Raw genomic sequence first — 12234 nt, forward strand, 5'->3', positions numbered from 1 at the left:
CTATTGTTTGAAACTTATACAGTGTTAAAGTACACTAAAACTAAATTATATTGCATTAGATTGGTATATTTAAACTGTTAATGTAATCTACAGTTAAAACAGCCATTTGAGATGGCTGAGCATTATCAGTGTCAGAACTTAAATGCAAGAAACCCATATAATCAAAACATTGTTTTATATAATGAATTAATCATTCACTTGGCCTTGAACAAAATATTTAATGAAAACTTTGCCTTCTATATAGCTTCAATTAAGAAATGCTTTTAACCAAGTAGACTGGTTGCAGGTTACTAATCAAAATACAAACATTTCCCAGCACATGTTTTCTGGAAAGACTGAAAGAATTAAATAAACTTGCACTGAAATGCTACATTTCAGGATAGAAAAATAAAGCCATTATCAGTGAAATAACTATGTTTAAATGGTTTAAATTATAATTGACTGATTATGAACCATGTGCATCTATTTTTAACATTTATGCATTTAGTCTGACATAAGAATACTGTATACAGGGAAGAGCTTTTTCGTAAAAAAGTATACTATACTTGCAATAAAGCCAATGCAAAGTTCATTATATAGTTCAGAAATAGAGTTCTTTTAAAATACATGTATATTTAACCAAGTACTGCATAGTAGGAAATATGAGGGGAAAAAGGAAAACCAACAGTTAAAAAACTGAGTGTATATGAAGACTTATTGCTGAATTCATGGGTACATTTTGACTGCATATACTTTAGTATCAACACCTAAAAGACAGGATAATAAAAAGCAAACCCCTAGATTACTTTTTTTTTTTTTTTTTTTTTTTGTAGACCACCACTATTCAAGGTTTGGTTGTATTTTAATGACTTGTATTTCATACATCTGGTTACACAAAAGGCATTCATGGTTTAGGGCACTGTTTTTCTTACTTTTAACAAATAGCAAAATCTGTCCCTTTCACCTCTATCTCAGAAGTGTTCCCCTGTGAGATTTCTGAAGACATGCTGAATAGGCAGTTTAGTTACTTCCACATCAAATATAAAGCAACTAAGTTAAAATTTGTTTAATTCTGTAGAAATAAATGTTAGTGTATTTCACAGTGATGAAAATCTCAAGGGTTTATTGCTCCCTCTTCATCCACCACCACCACACCAGACATTTTGAATACTTATTGTCATGACCATGCCAGCACAGGAAAAATCAAGGGTAAAATGTTTATGAAGGTTATACAGAATCTTTTCTTCATAGCATCTTCTACCACTTGCCAACTGCTTGACAATTAAAAACTTTGTGCTCACAAGTTTTAACTCCCACCAAAATCCCCCCAAATTGGTCAATTTTAAATCTATATCTTCATGATTTCTTAATTTTTGCGAAAACAAAAGCCAGCGGGAAGATGTTTTCATAATTATGTTTCATTGCAAGATCAGATCTAAAGCATACTTCATTCAGTGCATCACACTACACAGTCATCACACACTACACAGAGAGAAGACAAAACCCCTTCAATTCTCCCATATGGATCCTACAGGTACATGTGCAAAACCCAGCACGACTGAAATAAAGATGGACACAATATACAAGATACTTGCGTAGTTAATATTTCCTCCCAGGTATTTAAAAAAAAAACAACAAAAACACAAAAAACCCAAAAAACTTACAGAGATTACTATTTATATAGCTTTGAGTATTCTCCTTGTGACCAGCAATTCCAAACAAGTTATTAAAATCCCAATGGTATTAAGAGCTCCCCAATGGTATTACCAAACCCATTCAAGTTTACCAAAACAAGAGCAGCATTTGTTGTCACAATATGACAGTCATCATTTAAATGCACACATACTAACCCAAGTCAAGCCTATACCATGTATCTTGAGACTGGAGCTATACAAGAAATACATTTACAGTGCTTTGGTAAGTACATATTAAACATGAAGAAACATAAATAGCAAATGGAATATAGGAATAACCTTGAACACAAAGAAAACATGAGTACTTCCATGAAAGACACGTATGTCACAAAGATGCTCTGAATATTTTCTTACAATTTATTTTGTTGCCTTTTTTCACTTCTTCACAAACTATTAAATGCAAGTCATGCCAGCTGTAAGGGATGACTCTGAGACCTGGGCAGAGGAAAACTTAAAAAAAAAAAAAAAAAGAGATACGTTTTAACAGACAGGCACGCACATAACAAAGCTTGCCAAGTAATATGTGCATGTCCATTACCATTTTACATTTGGAATCACAGACTGATTGAGCTACCTGACACAATTTAGTAAGGTAAGAGTGAACCAGTCTTTTGGTTTTTAATCTATGCCCAATCGAGCAAGATGACAATGATCCATATATTACAGAAAACTCCAGTCAAAGTGAAACTTGGAATCCACTATGTAAAGATGAGCACAAACCTATTCACCATTCAACCTAAGAAGCCAAGAAGGTTTCCATGTTGCCAACTACTCCGCACATCTCAATTAAAACTCTTTTGATCAATAAACAGTAACCAGATATCTTCTTCAGCTATAGCTAAAAATGTAATCTTGGAGAAAGGACCAAGCCTACGAAAGACAAGTCAGTAATTTAGCTCATCCTACATGCACTTTCTAGTTATCTCCTGGGGGAAAAAAACAGTCTTCCAGTGACATGAGAGACACATATTGTACAGCTGTGATAGTTTCTATAATGAAACTCCAGCTATAAATGGTAATATCTATAATACAAACCATAATTCTAAAATACATCTGAATATGTGTGTGCATATATATCTCTCTGAAAAAAAGAATTATCTAATTTTCTCTTTTATACATATAAACATCTGGCTAATATGCCCCATAAAAATTCTTCCCTATTTAGGACTAATTTTTTAAATAACAGAGTTTTAAACAGTCCCTTAGAATATTTTTTAAACACTATCAAAAATTAATAACTATCTCAGGTTAATCAAAAAGCACACACAAAATAATTTAACATTATACAAATGTGGTTATACTGTTCAGAAAGTCCAATTCTCCCATCTGAAATGAAATAGAGACCAGTGTACCTTAGGGTGAATTATTCATCAAAGTACAAATTCATTATTTCTTTCCATGTAAATCTTCAGGTGAATTTAACTGCATTTCTGTATAAGCAAGAAACACAGTAAATCTGGAGAACTCTTGCAAAAGGGAGTCGTGTTTTGCCGGGTAAGAGCGCTTTGCTGGAGGGCAGCAAGTCAACATTTTATCACCATCTGAACACTAGCAACACCTGTGCCCTTGTAAGCTTCACACCTCGAAATAGCAGCAACATATTTGATGGGTTCAGTAGTAGTTTTTCTTCCAGTATTGGATTAGACTACTTTGCATATACAGTAAGTCAAAAGTCTAGTACTTGTGTGCAACATTAATCCACATTTACATCTGAAAACTCATAAATACACATGGAAACAAACATGACAGAGAATGAAACCTCATTTTAAGTTAAAATGTTTTCAGTCCACATATAGAAACAGCAGTGAAAAGTATAAAGGAGATGGACAGCAGAAACAGAAGAAAAGGGATGCAATAACCAAAACTGTAAGAAGTAGGTCACTGTCAAAAGGGCAAGTTGCAACTAAAATTGATCAACAAGAGATGTAGACTGTACCATCTGCATAAATGCCTAACTGCAGCATTATTATCACATCACATACAGTAGATGTGATTTGTAAGCAGCATATTATAACAGCTGGCATACTCACTAATAGATTTACGGTAACTGAATACTAAATTTCTCCAGCTCAGTAGTTATGCATTAGCCTTTAAACTCTTCATCAGCCTTTTAGTCAAGGTTACAGTTCCATGGATATTTAGTATCCCAATGAGAAATTTACAAATATTCAATGAGCTTTCATACAATACAAATATATTAAATACCTTCTTAGGGAGTATCATTTCAATAATAGGAGTTTTCCTTTTGCTATTTCAAAGGAAAAACAAGGAACTTTGTAACTTCCAAAGTAAAGGGTGTTTTAAGGCAGTAAAAGATATGTGTTAAGGTTTCCATGATTGTTTATGGTTGTCTATGTGAATAAAGCATATTACACACAATTGCTGTCATATATTTATCTATGTGACTTTGTTATACTGTACATGATTTAGCAATCTTCTTGAGAAATTTAAAGTGCCACAGTTCAAATGTGCTCATCTGTCTTTTCATGGGCTTCTAGTCCGTTCTGGTTGCTTTCAGAAACAAGCCCTTACTTTACTTAAAGAGCAGGTTTTTTACGCAAAAAAAGACATCCTTCACTGCTGTGCTAACTAGAATCCAGTGGTCGAACCAATCCTTCTTTGTAAACACGAAGAATAGCTTCACAAACAAATTTGTATTGACTCTGTGGAGGAAAGAAAACACAAAAACATTTACAGATGTTCAGTTAAACTGCTGATTAGACAGTATTATTGAATAGGACTAACAGTTCCACAGCTTCCTTTTTTCCTGAGCAATGACAGGAGAGGGGCTACAAGGATGGGAGGAGAAAATCCTGCTCTTCTGTCTGTGTTTGCAGTAAACAAAGCTGACATTTACTCTTCCTTGAAGGACAAGCATTAAAAAATCACACACCAAGGAAAATATAGTTCCCCAAACTAAAATAATATGTGCTTAATTTTCAGGGAAAATGAATTATTTGTAAAAACTATGCATTTGACTAAATTTAACTAAATTAAATTTGACTAAATTTAACATGATATTTACCTTCTTTATACATCTCATCTATTTTGGGGGGGGATTGGTAGTTATCTGATTATTACAAGTATTCTGAGCTTGCCAATCCTGCAGCTGCATATTACTGGGCATATTTAAAGTTGACATATAGGATCTATAGGTGCAACTACCTAACTGAACTCTTTTTTTTTTTTCCCCAAACAACCTACAGTACTGCAGAAGGAGTCACTTTATTTTCAATTTTTGATCAGACCACATATCTCCTTTTGTAACAGAAGGGGATCAAAACCTTTCAAATTAATATTTTTGAAGATCAGCAGCCACATTAATTCTTCTTTCACCCAACATTTTGATCTCAATTAGATCTTCAAGTCTTCACAAATCAGAGTTTCTTTTTTGCATTATACTATTACAAAGACTAGCTCTTCTACAACCTTGTAATGGTACCTATTTGTTAAAAACAATTAGCCTGTAAGCCTCTTCCTAAAAAGTGATACATGGAGACATTATCAATAGGACTAGTGCAGAACTAAAAATCCAGGTAGCCTGAATAAATTTTTTTGACTAACACAATCCTGAGAACACAAGATGATTGAAATTTAAAAGAATTTGCAAAGATCAAAGTATCCTCACTTCTTCTGTGAAAGTACTATTGTCAAGCCCCCAAATGAACCCTTTTCTCCAAAGTTCTGTCATATATTCAGAGAAGCAAAGCTTCACATTTTTAATAACCCTTTTTCCATCTTTGAAATGTTCTCCCAGCTGCCCTTGTATTGTCAGCTTCCATCAACTTCTGAAGCATCTGCAAACTTTCTCCCAACATCTCCCAAAGAGCAGGGCTAAAAGATAACATTTGGACTGTGAAGGACCTTACGTTGTCTTTATATACCAGTGGTTTGGAATGTCATTCTTGTCCATAACATAACACAATACATTTTCTTTTAAGTACAGAAAAACTTAAGGAAAACAGGAAGGTGAAAATGAGTTTTCTGCATTGCAGTTTTCCTGGCTTTTCTTTCAACCTTTCAGTCAATTACTCCCACCTTCAATATCATTTTGTTCTTATTTCTTAATTACCTTGACTTGTATCTTCACTGTTATTGTCATTTCCATATTTCTACTGCCTGAACAAGCCAGGTGTGGTATTTAGCTCTCTGTTCTATACTTCTGTTAACTTGTGTGATCAAGTTACTGAACAAATAAAAGAATGAGCACTTCACCATTGCTTCCTCTGACTACTTGTTTTTTTTGCTGTTATCTGTTGCATTTATTCCTACTGCTCACTCAGCTGATAGCTACTTGTATTATGCACATCCTAAGCACTGTATTTTGTATTGCTTCGATACCTAATTTCTCTTTATTGGTTAATTTTTTTTTAAATATTTTGAAAGGCCAGTTACACCAATTTTGTTACAGTTTAAGCATTTTGGTTTAAGCTATTTTTGCTGCTCATGATAACAAAATTACTGGTCTTTGAGAAGCTACAGCTTCCACATGATTAACAACAGACACTGAACTGACCAGGTAATAGCTCTGATCCGTCCATTCTTTTTGACTGTGCCCTGGCACAACATGTATCTGGCAAATCATATCACCTTAGAAATGGAGCATACACACAATCCCCACAGGGCAGTTCAACATGCTTTAGGCAAGGCTATTAAAATTGAACAATCCCTTTATTGCAACTGAATAATCTCTAGCTTCTCCCAGACACTCTAAGCAGGATTTCAAATATGAGCAGTGAGGCTAGCTGGAACGCAGGATGGGAATGGGATAGTGCACCCAGGATAGATCGAAATATTAACATGCAGCTTTCTGTTATTCTGTTTTCTCACAGCTGAGTGCTTGCTTCTGTGTCTAATTTACAGCATATAATGCTAATTTTGCTCACTGGCTTTTCACAATAGTATCTGCCTTCTTCAGAAACAACAAGCAAATTTAGGTTCACAGTATTGGTACGACAGATCATCCTTTTCCTGATTGTGGTGACAGCAAACTGTGTAACACAGCAAGCAAGGTAAAGAATCCTATTTTAGATATTTGTTTTCCACACTGGGAGTCTGACTGTAGCTATATTTATAACTATTCCCTATATTCTTCAGCTATGTCAAAGTGTGGAGTGAAAGGACAATTCTGGCTGATTTCTGTTGTAAAAAAAATGGGATTCAGTCTTCTGGCAAGCTCAAGTTTACTTCAGCTCTTTATGCCTGATTCTCAAAAAGAGGACCACTTCTAGAATGTTGAAGCTTGAATTTGTTTAGGTAATTTTAGAAACTGAGGGGTATAGACGGGTGCAACTCCAGAAGTTAACACTCAGCTTCCTCAAACGTGAAGCTAGTGTATTTCATCTCATGACCACCTTTGTCACCAGCTCAGCTTCCACTTCAGCAAGGTAAGGCAGAGCACCCTTCAAATCACTTCTTTTCAACCACACAGTCGCCACCCTCTTCCAGAGGGTGCACTCCTGTGGCAAGGAGCACCAGTCCCAGCAGCAGGCACGGACAAGCTCTGCTCACTGAGCACTCTAATGGTACACAGGCAACGGCAGATCCTGACACCTTTATGCCCTTTGATGATCCAAGACATTCCCCACATCTAGTCATAATGCTAATTTCTGCAGTCATTAACTTGTTAATGAATAGAATTTGTCTTTTTAAGTTAACTTTTTTTTGTGATCAAATGGATTTTATTTCAATGCATTTCAGGCGTTTTATTTGTAAGATGAGACAGAAATGCCCAATTTAATTGTTGGCTTTCCATGTCTAAACCCCCTTATTTTCATTTCTTATAGGGCATTTAGCTCTGCAAGATAACCCACACTCAGAATTCTTGTTATCTAGCCTCTCCTAAAGAAAGAACTATCTCTCATCTTTCATCCATCTCTAATGTTAATATGCTCATTTCCAAAGCTGACAAAAAATTACTCTCATGAACTCAAGCTGTATCAGTTTTATCTTAAAATTGCCATCTACTTTCATGTTTCCATTACTGGTGCTACACAACATGCCCTTAATTTTTTTCCAACCGGGTATTGGCAAAAATTTTAAAGAATCTATATGTTCTTATAGAATTTCTACTCTAAAGTGTCCGTTTGAAAAGCCACTTCCTTCTTTTCAAACCAGGCCACAAACACTTTTGATTTTACCTTCAAGTTAATAACTTCCTATGGTATTCTGTACTAGAATAAAAAGCAAAAATTTATTCTATCTTCTTGCAGAGAATTTAGACAAAGGACCAGGAACAGATGATCAGTACAAGTCTGACTTTGGGCATTCTGACTACTTACAATGTATCAAAATAAATCACATTTTCATGGCAAGATAAGAAATATTTTAAAAATAGAAAAATACATGCTTCATTAGCAAAGCAGCCTTTGCCACTATGCTACATTATGCTAAATTTATTTGATATATAAAGTTTGATATATAATGGCAACTGAAGATTCATACTACTAGATCCTTTATAAAATTTTGGACCAGTTTTATAACTTGACAAGTCCAGTATAAGTACAGAAAATGATGCTTCCTTTCCATCACTTACTGATGTTTGCACCATCATAGCTCTCTGGTCTCGCATTTTCCGTACAATATCCAGTGGATAAACAGGCTGGTTCCTTTCAATTAAGCACATGGCTGTTTCCATAGTGACCAACACACCGGTGCGACCGATTCCTGCGCTGTGAAACACAACAGGAGAATAGTCTATAAAATTAGGTTTTTGCAATACATCAAATTCATATCAGTCTTAATAGTAGGACAGACTTAGAAATTGCAGGAAGACCCTAATAAAATCCAAAGAGAGTGCAAAGTTTATTTTTACAGCAACTTCAGCAATATTTTCTGACAATTACTAAAAAGAAAATATTTTAAAATATAAATAAAACTAAAACCTCACCTAAAGTAGATTAATTTTTAGACAATTAAACTGCTCAAACTGTACAGGTTTTATATTTTTGTCTTAAAAAAGGTAAGATCTAATTAACTGCTTTTATGACACACACTTGAACAGCAGGAAAAGAATTTTAGCATTACCATTCAAAATAAGATTACAACAGTGGTAAAGGATAAAAATCAGAAAACATACTAAATTGCAGATTATCAGATCTGTGATAATTATGTGACTAAGCCATTTCACAAAAAGGTTGCAGGAGAAAGGGAGACAAAGTAAACTCATCCTTTAGATAGAACATCAGTATTTCCATCATCAGCAGTAAATGCTCATATTGCACAGTTTAACATTTTCATCTCATTCAAGGATCTATAATCAGAGTTTTAAAACACAAGTACCTGCAGTGAACAAGAACTGGCTCATTCTTTACTCTCTTTGGCCTCATAAAGGTCACAAACTCCAAGAAGTCCATGGAGTCATCAGGAACGCCATGATCAGGCCAAGCTACATACTGAAGATGGGTGACGGTGTGCTGTTGTTCTGTCTAAAATACAGTAAAGTTTTTTAAAAATGGCCAGTGTTACGACTCCTGTATTAATCTTTACAAGATACAAATAATATTTTTCACAGCAAGTGTTTTCTGCAGATGAAATAAGAGGTAGATGTTGTAGAAAATGTTTGTGATTTTAAAATTCATTGTGAAATGTGGACATGTAATTCTTGGAAAGAATTCATAAGGCACAACATTTTCTAAATAAATGAGGTATCAAGTTTAACTTCTGTGATCTAAACACTTTATTTTTTTGATTTATTGACTGTTGACCTGTTATACTTTGACATCATTGATTCACCTGAGGTAAAATGCTATAAGACATAAACATAACAGTACTGCACAATAGTTTAGACCTGGTTGGAAGAAACAACGGAGAACAGCAGAACTACTGAGAACAATATCAATATAACAGGGATTTAGGGCTATACAGTCCACTGTAAATATATCTCTGCACACTCACAGATTCAGGTATAATTAAGTTGCCTGCAACACTTGCTAAATCTGGTTTCTGATAGAAAATAGTATATATAGATATATACATATCATTCATACATACATGCTTATTGTACATATATGAATGACATCTGTATGATCCACAGGAGAATACTTTCCTGTATGGAAGCAATATAATTAGTTAAAAGATTCTGTTGTACAAAGAATTCTTTTCTTTAATTTTTGAATTATATGTAAAATCTCTGAAGTTTCACAGAAGTCCTTTCAGTTTAGCTTTTTGTTAATTCTGATTATGAAATCACTCAATCATCTCTGCATTCGGATGGAGCTGAACTGATGTGTTACAGATATAACTAATGGTTAGGGTGGGAAGGAAAAGACCTAAGATGCTCATGAGCTCTGAAGCATCATGCAGTGAGGATGTCAATCTTCACAAACTGAGACAAGTCTTCAAATCTTATTCCTTCCACACGTTTTGCAATAGTTAAGCTGTTACCTGCATTGAATTTATGTCCATTATCAGACTTAACATTTTGCACCTTTCTGAAATAAAACTCTCCTATATAATTGGATTAGTGGATAAAAGTTGGCCTTTCCCTAGTGGTCCACACAGGAATGTTTTTGTGATGCTAGTGACTTTAAAAGGTTTTTCCCCTTTTCTCTTCTGTACACAACTGCTGAAATATAGGACCTGTTTTAAATGTCTTCAGCTGCTTGTTTTCCTCTCCCACTTGAGGATGTTCTACTCCCAGGGAACAGGCTAGTAGGACATAAAAGATGGAATAAGTAGTACCTCTGTACTAAGTGGAGTCTTAGGGAATACATTTTTTCCAGTCAAAGCAATTGCAGAAATTTACAATTGCCCACAGGGACAAAAAGAAAAATGACACAGCTCATAATTTGCTTCTTAAAAGCAAAACATGAGCAATCAACAATTAAAAGGTACAGCATAAGGCCCACATGGACAACGTAATCTAACTTTAATGACCAAGCTCATTGTAATACAAATTACATGGGGATCCACCATCCATGTCATCAAAAGATGCACAATGACCAGGATCTCTGCATGAAAAAGCATGCATGGCCTTTTGCTACCCAGCTCTAATGAGTAGGAAATGCTGACCTTGATGAAATGATTACCATTCACTTTTTTCTGAAATGCCATAGATTAAAAAAAATACAAAAATATATATATAAAATGTCATTAAAAAGTCCTCTGAAAATCTGCACTTGCTTAAACAGAACCTCTTCAAAAGGGAAATGAGATAAAGCAGCAATTACATGTAACAGTTTGAGCTGATTCTCTTAAATCAGAGATGTTTGAATTACAGCATCCTGGTGAAACAAAGACTTGATTAATTTGAATTATCCAAGACTGAATATCCAGTTGCTTTCCATGTACTTCAAGAACTTAAAGCTACACAATATGGATAAGTGCCAGTGGCACACCTGAGAAACCCTGACAATGAACTGTAGAAGCAACAAGCCATTTTAAAAGCTTAGAACAAAGGAAAGAGCTGGCTTAATTTTTGCTTATCAGTACTTCAGGCTCAAATAGAGTGAACTGCATTTAGTCAAATAGTTTACACACGTTAGGTACAAAAGATATGTTACATATGTTAAGACTCAGAGTAAGAATACACTGAGAACATGCACTTAGTCCTCACAGCTGTTGCTTTTGGTGTAAGCATCTTCAATTTCTGTTATGTGCCCTAATCATCCTGAGAGACCATTTTAGGTGTTTGTTATTATTCCAGGTTTGCCTCAAGCCTCAGTGTAGCCTTCGAACTATTTGTGCTTTAACATGATCAGTTTTCATTATTTTGTTGAGCTCTTCTGAGATGATTCAAAATGCTGGAACTTGACTACACTGCTTTCCACTTGCTTTCCAAAATGCACAAGTATTTAAAACACTTTATGTTTTATTAGCAATTTAAACCTAGTGTAAACAGTAAATATATTTTTATATGTTACAATTAGTTTTTCTATGTCTGAGTTTTTATCTCTCTTGCAGAAAATGTCAAAGCAGTAGTCTGATGAAGTCCAGATTTTTGAAGTTACTTTTAGCAGGGTTTTTGGCTTTTTTAAAAACATATTATCTTCAAGAATAGTGAAAGTCAGTTTTTAAATACAGAAAATGTCAGCCAAACAACACCCCACATGGAAATAACTTACATTAAAAGACCATCATAGCTACTAAAATCTAGCACTTCTACATGAAAAAAATGCTAGAATTGTAGTTACTGGTTCCATAGCTAGCCCTACTGTATATGTTCTGTTAGTAATACTTATATTTAAACACTATTCCTCTCAGATCTTGCTCCTTTATAAAAATCTGATAATGGAAAATAAAAGGTAACTTCTCATATTCAAGTTTTTAATCAAACCACTATTCTCTGCAACTCAGTTTAAATCTTTTCCACAGTTATTTCTTTTAGCACTGAGGTTTTCAATGACAGTGATCCTAATGACTGACAAATGTATAATTTTTCTTCATAAAAATCTGGCTTTATTAGTCCTGATTGATGAGCTTTAGAGGAAGTGAGACAGCAACAGCTGCTTATGGCTTGGTTGCTATTTTTGTTTAACTTGACCTTCTACACCTTGCTATTCCAAAATTATTGATTTTTTTTTATTCATGTGGACTAATTTCAATGGAAATCATGTATTTG

The 12234-nt window shown here is 34.4% G+C and overlaps 1 protein-coding gene across 3 annotated transcripts in view; it reads right to left on the bottom strand.

Annotated features, from left to right (window-relative positions):
- Window positions 1–1560: 1560 nt before the first annotated feature.
- The window catches only part of PTPN3 (protein tyrosine phosphatase non-receptor type 3), a 157224-nt gene continuing 146550 nt past the window's right edge, over window positions 1561–12234 (bottom strand). For all 3 annotated transcript variants that reach the window (XM_039711167.1, XM_039711168.1, XM_039711169.1), the window contains 3 exons: window positions 8955–9100; window positions 8209–8344; window positions 1561–4336 (listed from right to left, as the gene is read on the bottom strand). In XM_039711167.1, coding sequence (XP_039567101.1) covers window positions 4259–4336; window positions 8209–8344; window positions 8955–9100 — 360 coding nt within the window. In that variant the 3' untranslated portion in view covers window positions 1561–4258. The remainder of the gene's footprint in view (window positions 4337–8208; window positions 8345–8954; window positions 9101–12234) is intronic.

The sequence above is a fragment of the Passer montanus genome, unplaced genomic scaffold (assembly GCF_014805655.1).
Source record: "Passer montanus isolate IOZ18808 unplaced genomic scaffold, ASM1480565v1 scaffold24, whole genome shotgun sequence".
Classification (NCBI taxonomy): domain Eukaryota; kingdom Metazoa; phylum Chordata; class Aves; order Passeriformes; family Passeridae; genus Passer; species Passer montanus.